Genomic DNA, 13,331 nt, shown 5'->3' with positions numbered 1-13,331 from the left:
TGCCTTCGGGGTGTTGGGTCCACGCCGTGGCTGGTCTCTGCTGGGGAAGTAGGTGCATCCTGCTTGCTTTGGGAGCACGTGCTCCAAGCTGCTTTCTCAGTGGAGTTCAGCCGCCTGGGTAGACTGGCCAGCAGAGAGGACTCCTTCATACTTTGATTTCTCACTGAAAATGACTACGCGGTCATTTTGGAGCCCAGTGAGTGGAGGAGCCATGCCATGGAACTCAGTGATGTCACCAGGGCCGGGCCAGCCTGGGTGACCCGTTTGGGTGGGTGGGCGGGCAGCTGGTGCTTCTCAGGTGCCTTCCCTCCTCTTCTTGAAATTATGTCCTGGGCTCAGAGAAGACGAGGCTGTCCCCCAGCTGGCCCTTAGCCAGTCAAGGTTATTTGGCATCCCCTTGCCAGTGATGGCTGTGAGGTGGGCATGTGACCAGCACCTGGCCAAACAGATAGAAGGGCAGGTCTGTCGGAAGATTACGGGAAAGTGTGCCCCTGGGGCAGAGACAGAGAGAGAGAGAGACACATACACACAGAGAGAGAGAGAGAGAGAGAAAAGAAGAAGGGAGGGTAAAGAGAGAGAGAGAGAACAGATGATGCAAAGCCCCCGCTCTGCCTCCCTGCCTTGGATGGGGCCTGTGAAACGTGTATCTGAGTTGGGACGACTTAAACAAGGGAAGCAGCAAGCCCATATTGCAGGGCCTCCCTTCCTTCCACAGGGGCAGCAGTCGGTGAGCAGGTGTCCTTCAACTTTTGTTTTCAAGACGGAGTCTCACTATGTTGCCCAGGCTGGTTTTCCCTATTTCCAAATAAGGCCACATTCACAGGTATAGGGGTTAGGACTTCCACCAGTCTTTTGGGGGGACACCATTCCACCCACAGCTGAGGTAGGCAGGGAGGAAAGGTTTGGGGCAAGGGCGTTGGGGTGGCCCACAGAGGCGGCGCTTGGAGATATTGTGTCACCCCGAGAAGAAAGCCACAAGCCCCACAGAGCAGCCAGCAGGGTGGGTGGACAGAAGGGGTGACAAGTCTCCTATCCACGGCACAGCCTCCTCTGGACATGTCATGTGTGAGATCCCTCAATATCCTTGTGATTTAAACCATTTTTAGTCATTGCTTGCAGCTGAAAACATTCTAATGCTTTTATTACAGAAATAAAATATGTAACCGTAAGCACTTGAACCCAGTGCTTTGATTTTGGGCTAATGTATTACATGTTTTCCTTTCCAGCTATAAGAAAAAGAAGTTATGCATTAGTTATTTCCTTCAGGATCAATGACCCAAGTGATAAGTGAGAATCTTGTTCTTTTTTCAAAACAGCAAATGTGATTCCTTTTTAAGTGCATGAAACTGTGCTTAAAACTCTCCGAAAGTTCAAATTAAACTGTAATTTTATAGCTATCTTTTCCATTATTAGTGAAATCTTGTTATTTTCACAAGTTAAATTCTATTTAAATACATTTATGTATTACAGAATTGTCAAGCGGCAGCTTAACCTGCTGAGGGAATAGAAAAAAAGTGTGCCTAGATTAAAAGAATGCACTTACATGAAAATAAAGATAAATGAACTAATAAATTACTAGTTTTTAATAAATAATCTCCATATTGAATAAGTTATCCTTCTGGTAAAATATTTACTATGCTCTTTAAAACCTTTTTAATCAACCGAAACACTCAGGAAGCTTTAAATGATTGGATATCCTTTTGTGGCTTAAGAGTTGAAATGATTTTTTACTGAAGTATATTTTAATAAGAAGCAAATTGATTTAAAGTGATTCAAGTCTTCATGGCGTGAGGGCTCTTCACGCTCAGTTCCTCGGGCTTAGGGGTGGACTCCTCGGTTCAGAAGGCAGAAGAGGCCACACCAGGTCCTAGAGCGTGGATGTTCTGGGTAATTAAGAATCAATTCCTTTTCAATTATTTTAGGACTAGCCCAGGCCTGAGACTCCCAGCATGGGAGCTTCGCCCACACTCCCATTTCTGTACGCAGTGTTTTTGTGCATGGGAAATAAGACACAAAAATAACAAATGAGGGAATTTATTAAAAATATGAATCTCCAGCCCCCGTCCCAGATATTCTGAATCAGGATCTACAAAAAGGGGGCCTGGGGACCTGCATGCTAATCAGTGCCCCATGGGGCTTCTTGGTTTAGATATATTTGACCCTAAAGCCATTAGACTAAAGGGTGTTGGGCAACCCAACACCCTCGCCCCAAGGTTGATGCCCGAAGGCCCTGGCTCTCTCACTCTCAGAATCGCCTGGAGGATGTGTTAAAACACAGGCTGCTGGACCTCCCTCCCAGGGTCTCTGATTCAGTAGGGCTAGGTAGGGCCTGGGGATCTACATTTCCAGCAAGTTCCCAGGGGATTCTGATGCTGCCGGTTCAGGAACGTATTTTAAGAACCACTGCCCTATGGGAAATGTCTCCAAGGAAGAAAATATTCTTTCCATGTATGTTTTGTTGAAATCTGAGGCAAAAAAAGAAAAAATCTGTTGTTCTCAGACCAATTATGGAAAACAAGTACCAGTAGAGAGCAGAAGAATGAATTCTGCCAGAACTTCAGTGACTTAGGTGCCGCTGCAAACCTTTCAGAACCAAGACCAGATACAGGGTCGTCTGCTGAAGGGGTTATGAAGAGTCCACAAGAGAACATCACGGTGGTTCCCAAGAAAGAGCTTAACATCTCAGTGGTGTTTAATACAGCATAAAAGCAAATTACGACCTCCATTTAGTTATGGGTATTTCAAACAGTTCTCACCAGTTTATTAGTCAGTGTTAGGATAAAAGGGATTCTTCAAGTTCTGAACTTGCTGAACAGTAACTTGTTGGAAGCATTACTAGGAAATCTTGTCCACAATTGTTCTGGAATACAAGTCAGCTTGAATACATCCAAGAAATGTCTGACAGAGTGGATGGTAGGGAACAATGTCTGGGGTCAGTGATTCCAGAGATTTTGTGCCAGAGAGTTTCTATGGGGTCTGCTTTTCATCATGAGGAAGACAAAGTTGGGTCACAGATCACTGTTAAGACTTGTCCAAGCTTGAGAAAATGAGAGTGGCCCAGGAAAAGAATCTTCCTCGCATCTCTTTCTGAGGATGCTGGCAAAACGCGCATCTGATATAATCAACCTTCCAGACAAGGATTCTGATAGGAAAGCGAGCCCTGGGGATGAGGGCTCACAGACCCAGTGCCGACCCACGGTAACCATGAACCTCTTTAAAATTCTACAAGCAAGACTGCGTACTTTTGACAGATGGCTTTCAAAAGATTCTTTCCCTTTAAGAGTCTTAATTATGGCCCCAGCGAACACAGGTTCTAATTGAGGCGCACCTGAGCCTGGCTTACAGGAGAGATACCTATCAAAGGGAAAGGCTGATTTCTTTTGAGGACATTGTTTTGCAGCATTTCCTGGACTTACCAGTCCTAGGCTTCTGTTCCATGAATGATTCGGTCCAGTCCTTTGCCTCAGTAAGATTCTGGAGCAGAATCAGTCAAATGGTCTTATGTTTTCAGGAGAATGCACTGTTAAAAGAAACAGCCATATTATTTACATTTCCAGAAATGGCTCTTCTGATGATTATCCATAGCCCATCAAAATTAACTGCATATTCTGCATAGAAGACCTTTAAGATATTTAATATTTAAAGTTTCTTTCTGGAAACACTTACTGGGTTTTGACAGCAACTTGTAAAGACCAAGGTAAGAGGTAATAAAACTCCAGCAATGGTTTACAAATGGAGGTTTTGAAGGCTGATTAGAGGGAGATGAATTCCAGCTGGAAAACTTTTTGATCATGTCAACAGCTTTCGAGAGCCTCTGAGAAGTGAATGAGATGATACAGGTGAAAGCAGCTAGCGCCATACCTGGCCCAGGACAGGCAGGGAAAATGTCAGGCAGATCTGACGCTGAATCCGGTTACTGAGTCATCACCCATCAGTGAATCAGAAATCCTTTGATTCAGACAGTTGGGACACAAATTGTTGGGGCATGCGTGACACATGGATTGAATTGAATGCCTGGTAACAGGGGTCAAAGCCCTGATTGTCCAAGTTGGACGTGTCAGCTGGGTTGACACGGGCGTGGTGGAATCCCATGGAACTTGGTGAATTACATCATCGGACGGTGGGCAGTAGACAGGCCTTCTCGAATGCAGTTCTCGACCTCGACTGCACACTGGAGTCTAAGATGAACACTGCTGTCTGGGCCCACCCGTGGGGATTCTGATGTGAGGGTTCTGTGGTGCTGCCCAGTCTTGGGCCTTTGAACTGCTCCCCAGGTGATTCTCATGTGCCACCAAGGTTGACAGCCAGCTAATTCTCATTTAACCATCTCCAGTGTTACCAGTGTTTATAATCTAGAAGTTACATCTAGAAGGTCTGTAGCAAACACTGTAGGTTGTCCACCCGATAGCCATTCTGATTTCCTTTCTGATGGAACCCTGGTATTGTTCTCGTATGTCTCCACCTCTGAGGGTCCGGAAACTATCAGCAGAACCGTTACACCAGGCTCAGGTGGTCTCATGAATGGGTTAAGCTGGGATTCCTCAACCTCAGCACTGTTGACACTTGGGGCTGTGCCACTCTTTGGGGTGAGGGTTGTCCTGTGCATGGTAGGGTGTTGACGCAGCATCCCTGGTTTCTACACTCTTGATGCCAGTAACACCCCCAACCTGAGTTGTGACAACAAAAAAACAAGAACCACACGGCTCAACCTATCACGCAGGTCCTGTTTGCCAGGATCATTTTAGGCACAGGCAGTGGGGTGGAAACACTTTCAAAGAAACATTTTCTTCACTCTTAGGAGACAAAAGGAAAGGAGAAAGGCATTCTCTGACTGGATGCACCCAGGTGGAACAAATCTGGGGTTGGGTCTTTTTATTTTTGTTTTTTGTTTTTTATTTTTTGAGATGGAGTCTCGCTCTGTTACCCAGGCTGGAGTGCAACGGCACGATCTCGGCTCACTGCAACTTCCACCTCCTGAGTTCAAGCGATGCTCCTCCCTCAGCCTCCCGAGCAACTGGGATTACAAGCGCCCACCACCACGCCTGGCTAATTTTTGTATTTTTAGTAGAGACGGGGGTTTCGCCATGTTGGCCAGGCTGGTTTAGAACTCCTGACCTCAGGTGATCCACCCACCTCGGCCTCCCAAAGTGCTGGGATTACAGCCATGAGCCACTGCGCCCGGCGGGGTCTTGCTCTTAGTTTCACTGAGGTGCAGAATTTACTCGCCCCAGAGCTGCCCTCCCTTGGGACTTCTTGCCATGTGAAATAATACATCCCACCATTATTAAAAGGGCTGATTTCTGCTATTGGTAGCTAAACGCTTCTAAGCTGCTGGATCCTGAATCCAGACTGTTCTTAATTACTGGGAAGCAATACTGTTCTCTTTTGGAAGGTGGACATTTTGCAAGACCAACGTGACTAAATGGTCAAATTCTGTTTTCTACGGTAGGGACACAGAATTTGACCATTATTAGATCATTATTGCGAAGATTATTATTGTGAAGCAGGACAGTCAAGAGTGTTCTTATGAGGCAGGGCAGCATCTACATGATAGGTATGTAGTTCATGTATGTGGTGTCTACATAAGCTTTGGTAAAATGAAGCTCTGTTGAGGAGACGGCCACACATTACATTTCATCATTCTCAGGGATCCCACAGAGGCTGATGTTGTACAGCTTTCAGGATCACTCGAACCCTAGGCAGCGGTCTGAGGAGCTTCCAGCCACCTCTTAGTGAGAGCCTCAGGTGTGAGGACCAAGCGTTAGGATCCGCCCTTTTTTTTTTTTTTTTTGAGACAGGGTCTTGCTCTGTCACCCCGGCTGGAGTGGAGTGGTCTGATCACAGCTCACTGCAACCTCGACTTCCTGGGCTCAAATGATCCTCCCACCTCAGCCTCCTGAGTAGCTGGGAGCACAGATGTGTGCCACCACACTCCGGGCTAATTTTTCTACTTTTTTGTAGAGATGGAGTCTCACTATATTGCCCAGGCTGGCCTTTTTTTCTTTTTTAAAATACTGTCATCCTGACTTGTTGAAACAAACCCTTTTCCTATTTCCATATTAATTTGTAGGGTTGATAAGTGCAATGTTCAATCACAATTCCTCTGGTTTTGTTTTTGGGCAGTGACCTGCATCTCCCCTCCCTCATTTTCATTCATTCAAAAGTTCTCAAGTGGCTGCAGCTAAAATCGGACACTTAAAATTAATGCAAGATTAAGATTCCAGGTGATGGCTTCATGAGTCCATTTAAAAGTCTTCCTTGCCTTAAAAAAAAACACCACAAAACAAAAAACAGTGAAATCCAATAGGATGGTAAGCTAATAGGTCATGGAGTGGCGGGGGGCGGGGGGGCGGGTCTTTTTATCCCCCGGGTTGGGCCTCAAGCAATAATTTTTGTGGGAGACAGGACGGGTATAGGCATGGAAAACCAATGTGAAAACCTGTGGTTCATATTCCCCGTGGTTGTGCTCTGGGCAAATGTTTGAGGAATGTCATTTGTTTCTGTTGTTGTTCTCAACTGATTTAGGAGAAAAAAGGCACTGATCCAGGAGCACACATTTTCTACCAGCTCTGAATAGTTTAAATTCCAAATAAAAACTCACATCCAGTGTGTTTATTACTTAATTTAAGTCATGTTTAATTGAAAACACTCCATCAGCCTTTTGAAAGTAAATTTTGAGATCCAGCGAGTGGGGCTGATGATTTCCAGACAGCCTGGACAGCTGAGATTTGGAGCTCAGCTCACACGAAGAGGCAGACGATCAGCTGTGTTCGTGAGCGGTGCAGGTGTGCAGCTGTGAGACGGTCAGCTGTGCTCGTGAGCGGTGCAGGTGTGCAGCTGTGAGGACATTCCAGGGTCATCATTACCAGCTGTGACCTTGTGCCCCTGACTCCCCGTTTTGGGTTCCTTTTCTTTAAATGGGACTCATCAAATGAAAACCTCTCAGTGTTGTCGTGAGGATTAAGCCAAATAGTGCAAACAAAAGGCTTAGCACAGGACAGCGGTTTACAGTCAATGCTTTCAATGGCGCTAGCTGTGAACATTTGGTAACTGTAACCAGTTAACTTTCAGGGCTAGATATGACAACACATCCTGCAAATTCCTCCATTTTAATCTAATCAAAATATATAATCTGCAAAATACAAAATAAAAGAGGAACACAGGGTCTGCTTGGGAAGGCTTCCATTTACAAACAGCATGTTGAAGAAGTTCACTTTTGTTTGGAGGATTCTATGTTCCCATAGCAACAGGGCTCTAAGTGTGTGTGTGGGGGGGCTTAAATTCCAAGGACTCACAAGGGCAAATTAACTCTTAGTTACGTGAAATATTGTGTTAGTCCTGATAGGGTTAAACAATGACTGTACTTGTAATGAAACAAAGAAAAAATTGATATGAAAATAAGATTAAAATATTTTAAAATCCTGTGGCTCAAAGGAAAGCAGGATGAACTAGGGGCCAAATGAGGAAGCTGTGGGGCCTTGGGGTTTGAGACAGGGCACTTAATTAAATGTAAGGCTGTTTTCCTTGGTGCAAGGGCCCCCATACTCATCTGTATTGTTCAGCCCTCAAGAGAATCTTCACTGGCTGATAAATGAACAAGAATAGCTGGAGAAGGAATACTTCATATAGTATAAAAAAGACCCTTGGCCAGGCATGGTGGCTCCAGCCTGTAATCCCAGCACTCTGGGAGGCTGAGACAGGACTGCTTGAGCCTAGGAGTTCTAGACCAGCCTGGGCAACACAGCAAGACCCAGCTGCGGTGGCACGAACCTGGAATATTAGCTACTTGGGAGGCTGAGGCAGGAGGACCGCCTGAGCCCAGGAGCTTCAGGCTCCAAGTGAGCTATGACTGTGCCACTGCACTCCAGCCCGGGCAACAGAGCAAGACCTTGAAAACTAGCAGGTGAGCACGTTAAAGCTGAGTTCTCTGCTCTACTTTCAGAGCCTTTAATACGCTAATTTCTTCATGAGGTACACAGAATGTCGTCTAAACCCAAGTGACCATAATCCCTTCCTTCCTGCAGCATCTCCAGGGACAAGTGTTCTGGGAACACACCTGAGACAAGTCTCCTGCAATGCCAGTCCTGGCAAGCCCTCCTCCCGCTCCTCAGCTTCCCCTTCCAGCAGGCAACCTCCCTCAACACCCCCTCTCCTGCTTTGCCTTGGGCTACCTGTACTTAATCCGTCCAGAGGTTTTAGTTGATACTCTAATGTGATTTCTGCATTTCCATCTGAAAACTAAACAGATTTTTGACACAAAGGAAGCTTCATAGCAGGATTTCAGGCACCTTTATTCATGGCAGATATTTTTGGTCAGGGTAGCCTGCCTTTGAAATCGTTCCATTACTTGAGGAGGTCGACTCCTGCCTAAGTCACAACTCTCCTACAACTGCAACCGGCCATATCATTTCCACTTGCCACTTCCGAGGCTTGAGAACATCACCAGGGACGCAGGTTTCGGATGGTCTGGTCAATGCTGCAGTGTGTGCGGGGCATTCGGGGGCTCCAGCCTGCATCACAACCTACTGGCCTGATCAAAGGAGGTTCTGTAGTTGGGTAACCAGAGTGGTGAATTCATTTTATCACAGAAGGATCTCACTCCTTTATGTTCCCCATGTAATTTGTATACAGGACAAATTATTTCTTACTATGACAGATTTGCAATATAAACACCAAGACTGGTGAGATGAGAAACTTAAAAAAATCATGTTTTTCAAATTTTCAAGTTTTTGTGTAAAAGCACTTTGTGGTGACAATCATATGGATCACCTTCCAGGTCACCAGTATTGGCCTCTAGGTTTAGCACTCCTGGCACTGCATTTTTGAGTGGCCAGAGTTAAAAGGTATTATCCCTGTCTTCTATAATCAATGATAACATTGATACTCTGCAAGAATTTAGATAAGAAACAGTTTAAGTAAAATAGTATTTCTTAAAAACTTGAGTCTACTACAAGTCGTTGATCATATTCTAGCCAAGCAACTGGCATGGACTTAATATGGTCTCTTTTCCTTCTCTCTCTCTTTTCCAGTCAGTAGCTCAAAGGAAAGATTGAGTTTTAAAATCCTGCCAGATTTTTTATGGTAACCATTGTAGATGAACCACGTAGGTAGGGTCCTACTGAAGTATTAGAATCTCATGCAAAACTCTAACAAACGCCTCATTACGGAAGGCTGTTCTGTTATTCTCTGTACTGTAAAAGTTCTGACACAAGACAGTGGCAGTGGTTACTTTTCATCGGCTTTAGCAGGTGATCTCAGGGACTCAGACAAACGTCTAAGTTCTATTCTGAGTTTTGGCAACAGAGCAGTGACAGATACTTCTGAATAAACAATTTTTAGGTGTTTTCAGCCATTTGAAAAGTATTGCAAACACACTATTTGGTGTTAGCTCAACAGTCACTTTGTGCTAAGAATTAAAGAACTCTAAAGTCTACAAACATCTTACTTCACCAAGACTAACTATAATCGAAGGGTTTACTACTTGTTTAATAAAAAATCACACAGCAACTTTTATCCAAACAGAAACTACTACAAAAGGAATGACAAGAAAAAAAAATGACTTCACAGAAATACACTAAAAAATCTGACAATGTTATGCAAGAACCGCCAAAGTTTTAGTGTTTAATAATGAATAGCACAACTGACCAAGGTCCAAGATGTGAAGATACCATGTTCAAGAAACTGGGGGGAAATCACTCTACAAACTAACTATATAGTATGTGATAAGAATGCATACTTTATAATATAAAACCTGTCTACACATAGTAGTTAGCTGCAAAAAGCCATTCGATCTTCTCTTGGCTTGGAAAAATGCCAGATTCCAGTATAAATTATTAGCAACCTGTTGAAGAAGGAAAAATCATCAACATGTTTTTCATTATATGAGCACAAGTAAAAATGACATATAGACCTATCAACTAAAAATCCCTTTCCACTCTCCTACTGAGTTAAACTTATTTTCTTTTGGCAATATTTTAGCAAAAATAGATTTAACTGGAAATATTTTTAAAAGTTTTGGAGTCAGTTTCCTACTCCCATTCTTTTCTTTGAATGACCCCCATCACTAGCCAGTCTACAATCCTGGTATTCTTGTGGTAAGATTCTCAGTCAGTTGATGGCAGTTTTGACTGCCACATAATATAAAGAGACCCACAGAAGCATCTGAGACTGGTAGGACATTTTTCCAAATTATCTCTGGATAAGAATAACGATGACATAACCCATAGAAAGCAGTTATGTGATTTACTCACACAGTGAATCAACCCCACCTATCGTGAAGATAAAAGCAAATTTTAGAGTCTGTCTTCAACATCCCAAATCTGTATTTCACAGTGACCTAAAATGTGGTCCACAGCAAGCCCAGAAAATAGGAAATTAGGCATCTTTTACTGTATATTCTGCTTAGTACTCTACGAATCTAAAAATACTCAGGAACCATTTTATTTTATGTTTTTGAGACAGAGTCTTGCTGTCTCCCAGGCTGGAGTGCGGTGGCATCATCACGGCTCACTGCAAACTCTGCCTCCCGTCTCAGCCTGCCAAGTAGCTGGGATTACAGGCGTGCATCACCACACCCAGCTAATTTTCGTAGAGACAGGGTTTCACCATGTTGGCCAGGTTGGTCTCGAGCTCCTCACATCAACTGATCTGCCCTCTGCCTGCCTTTGCCTCCCAAAGTGCTGGGATTACAGGCATGAGTCACCATGCACCAGTAACTTTTTTTTTTTTTTTTGGAGACAGAGTCTCACTCTGTCGCCCAGGCTGGAGTGCAGTGGCGTGACCTCGACTGCAACCTCCGCCTCCCTCAGCAACATTCATTTTTATAGAGAATTAAAATGTTATAAATGAAACAAGAGAAAAGTGAGTTTAAAACTTATTTTTCACACATACAGAGGAAAAGGATCACCATGCACTGTGCTGAGTGATTCTGTACATTTAGCTATCTTGCTGTGTGGGTATTTTTAATTACTAGGCTTTCCTCTGACATCTGAAACTATTCAGTGGAAATTTAAATGAACTCCAGAGTAAAAGCTTAATGTGGCCACAGTCTAGTTCACCTATGTCAAGTTACCAAGAAAGTCTCCAGAATTTAAGCCATTTAAGAAGGTGGTAATGTGGGTGACTTATCAGTTATTTCCATAAAAAAAAAAAGCAATGGAAAATCTTCCAGTGACAGGCTTTATAGGCCAACAAAAAAAACACCTTTATTAGCTGGAATGATAAAAACTCAGTGGTTATCTAATGTTAGCCAGTGGTCTTAACTAACAGTGACAGAAGTCTAATTAATAAAAACTGGGAAAATAAATTCGGTGTAAAGAATGAATTTGGCATGAAAAATTTCAAAACATCAAGTCCACAGTGGGTAAACAATACAGTGATGCTTGCTGGGATCATGGCTGGGAACTGATCTACAGAATGTCTGACTACATAAAAATTATACTTACAGGTTCTCTCTATTCTTTTAAGAAAAAAAAAAAAAAGACCGGGCACGGTGGCTCACACCTGTAATCCCAGCACTTTGAGAGGCTGAGGCCAGCAAATCACTCAAGGTCAGAATTCCAGACCAGCATGACCAACATGGAGAAACCCCATCTCTACTAAAAATACAAAATTAGCTAGGTGTGGTGGCACAAGCCTGTAATCCCAGCTACTGGGGAGGCTGAGGCAGGACAATCGCTTGAACCCAGGAGGCAAAGGTTGCAGGGAGCCGAGATCGTGCCATTGCACTCCAGCCTGGGCAACAAGAGCAAAACTCTGTGTCAAAAAAAAAAAAAAAAAAAAAAAGGAAAGAAAAGGAAAAAAAAATTGCCCCCTTCCTCACCTTCAACTCTTTTGCGTGGCAGGTATCTTGTTTTCACCTTCCAGTTCTTCCACCCCAGCCTGTGTCATGAGGTCCGCGATATTCTTTTCCAGATCATCAATGCGACTACTCATATCATCAAGTGGTGAAGTGAAAGACAACGCGTGCCGACATCTCATTGAGCCCTTTTCCTCCCGTCCCTGCAGACGACAGCCTTAAACACAACTTTAGGGAAACCGGTCTTCCAATTTTCTTTAGACACTGTTACACGTTGGTGCGTAAGACTACAGGACTCTGGGGCATGGCTACCCCGCATCGGATTCCAGCCCTGACCCTTACTAGTGATGGAACCCCTAAACCTCAATTTATTCATTCGCTAAAGATCCTAACACTACAACCCACTCATAAGGCCATGCCGAGCATCAACAGAAAGACACACACAAAAGCGCTTAGTTCACAGTCCATGGTCCACCACACCAGCTATTAGGATTGGTAGACGTATGCTCCTTGAGCCAGCGGTCTAACTCAGCTGTACCCCTAGCTCTCGGCGCAGTCCTTCTCAGAAACACAGTACAATCCAAGCTCAAATTCTACAAGTGAATGGCTGAAGCTAGCCTGAAAACTACTCATTTATCCCCATCGCTGCCCGGGAAATAGGCTCCAAAGGCCCACAGGAGGCCGACTGCAGATAAAAAGGATATTTCTCCCAATGATCTGGTCAGACATGGTCTGAAATTTATCTTGCATCTGCTGCAGGAGTGTCTGCACCTAAGAAAAACCGAAACAAACAAACACGGTCCACATCGATCCTGAGACAACTTCCTGGGATCAGGACGCGAGCCCTGGTCCCGGGTTCCAGCCCCATTTCTGCCTCTGGACAGCTGTGCGGCCTTCAGCAAGGATCTTCCTTCTCTGGGCTTCCGTTTTCCAACCTGTCCAGTTAGACTGCTGGGCTGGGGAGGCCGCTGCGACTCAAAGCTCAGGGTCTTTAGGTTGTTTCTGCCGGGTTGGGGCACCCGGGGGTGTGTGAGGAGTTGAAGGGCGGGGAGGGTGTCACAGGTAGGCGGGAGGGACCCGGGAGGGGGGGGTTCGCGACAGATGAATGGGGCTACTGGAAGGGGTCGGGCTTGGGGGCGCCCGCGAGGAGACGGGCCCGCACCGAGCGCCCCGGGGGTCAAGGTGGCCGGGAGCCTCGGCCAGAGACGCTTCCAGAAACGGGGCCTCGGCAGACGCCACGCGCGGCCGCGGTGGGCGCGCCTCTGTCCAGCAGGGCTTGGCCCGGCGCCGCCCGGGAAGGCCGCGTCCTCCGGCCCTCACAGCCGTCCCTTACCACCGAGGTGAGGTCCTGCACGGTCTTGGGGTCAGTCTCGGCCATCTCCCCGATGCCCAGCTTGGCGGTGATGTCTCAGACCGTAACCTACACTTCCGTTTGTCCGCTCAGACGCCCCCGACCGCTGCTTCTCGCGACGAGACTGGCTGCTCGCGGGATCGCGGGGCATTATGGGAGTAGTAGTTTCTCCCGCACCGGAAG

At 45.4% G+C, this 13,331-nt stretch overlaps 1 protein-coding gene across 1 annotated transcript; it reads right to left on the bottom strand.

The window, feature by feature from the left end:
* Positions 1-8,270: 8,270 nt before the first annotated feature.
* HSBP1 (heat shock factor binding protein 1) lies at positions 8,271-13,321 on the bottom strand. The gene is made up of 4 exons (XM_031002652.3): positions 13,131-13,321; positions 12,502-12,568; positions 11,822-11,942; positions 8,271-9,841 (listed from the first exon to the last, which is right to left on the bottom strand). Exons 1-3 carry the CDS (start codon positions 13,173-13,175, stop codon positions 11,824-11,826), a joined length of 231 nt encoding a protein of 76 aa, XP_030858512.1. The 5' UTR covers positions 13,176-13,321; the 3' UTR covers positions 8,271-9,841; positions 11,822-11,823.
* Between the last annotated feature and the right edge of the window lie 10 nt (positions 13,322-13,331).

This window comes from Gorilla gorilla, chromosome 18 (assembly GCF_029281585.2).
Source record: "Gorilla gorilla gorilla isolate KB3781 chromosome 18, NHGRI_mGorGor1-v2.1_pri, whole genome shotgun sequence".
NCBI lineage: Eukaryota > Metazoa > Chordata > Mammalia > Primates > Hominidae > Gorilla > Gorilla gorilla.
Note: the sequence above shows the minus strand (reverse complement) of the source record. Positions and strands in the feature narration are given on the sequence as shown.

Bases quoted from the DNA above. Each gene is read 5' to 3' on its own strand.
- HSBP1 (XM_031002652.3), bottom strand. From the start codon at position 13,175: ATGGCCGAGACTGACCCCAAGACCGTGCAGGACCTCACCTCGGTG. The intron at 12,569-13,130 runs GTAAGGGACGGC...GGTTTTTCTTAG, and splicing joins TGCAGGACCTCACCTCGGTG to GTGCAGACACTCCTGCAGCA. The intron at 11,943-12,501 runs ATATCCTTTTTA...TCACTTCACCAC, and splicing joins TGACCAGATCATTGGGAGAA to TTGATGATATGAGTAGTCGC.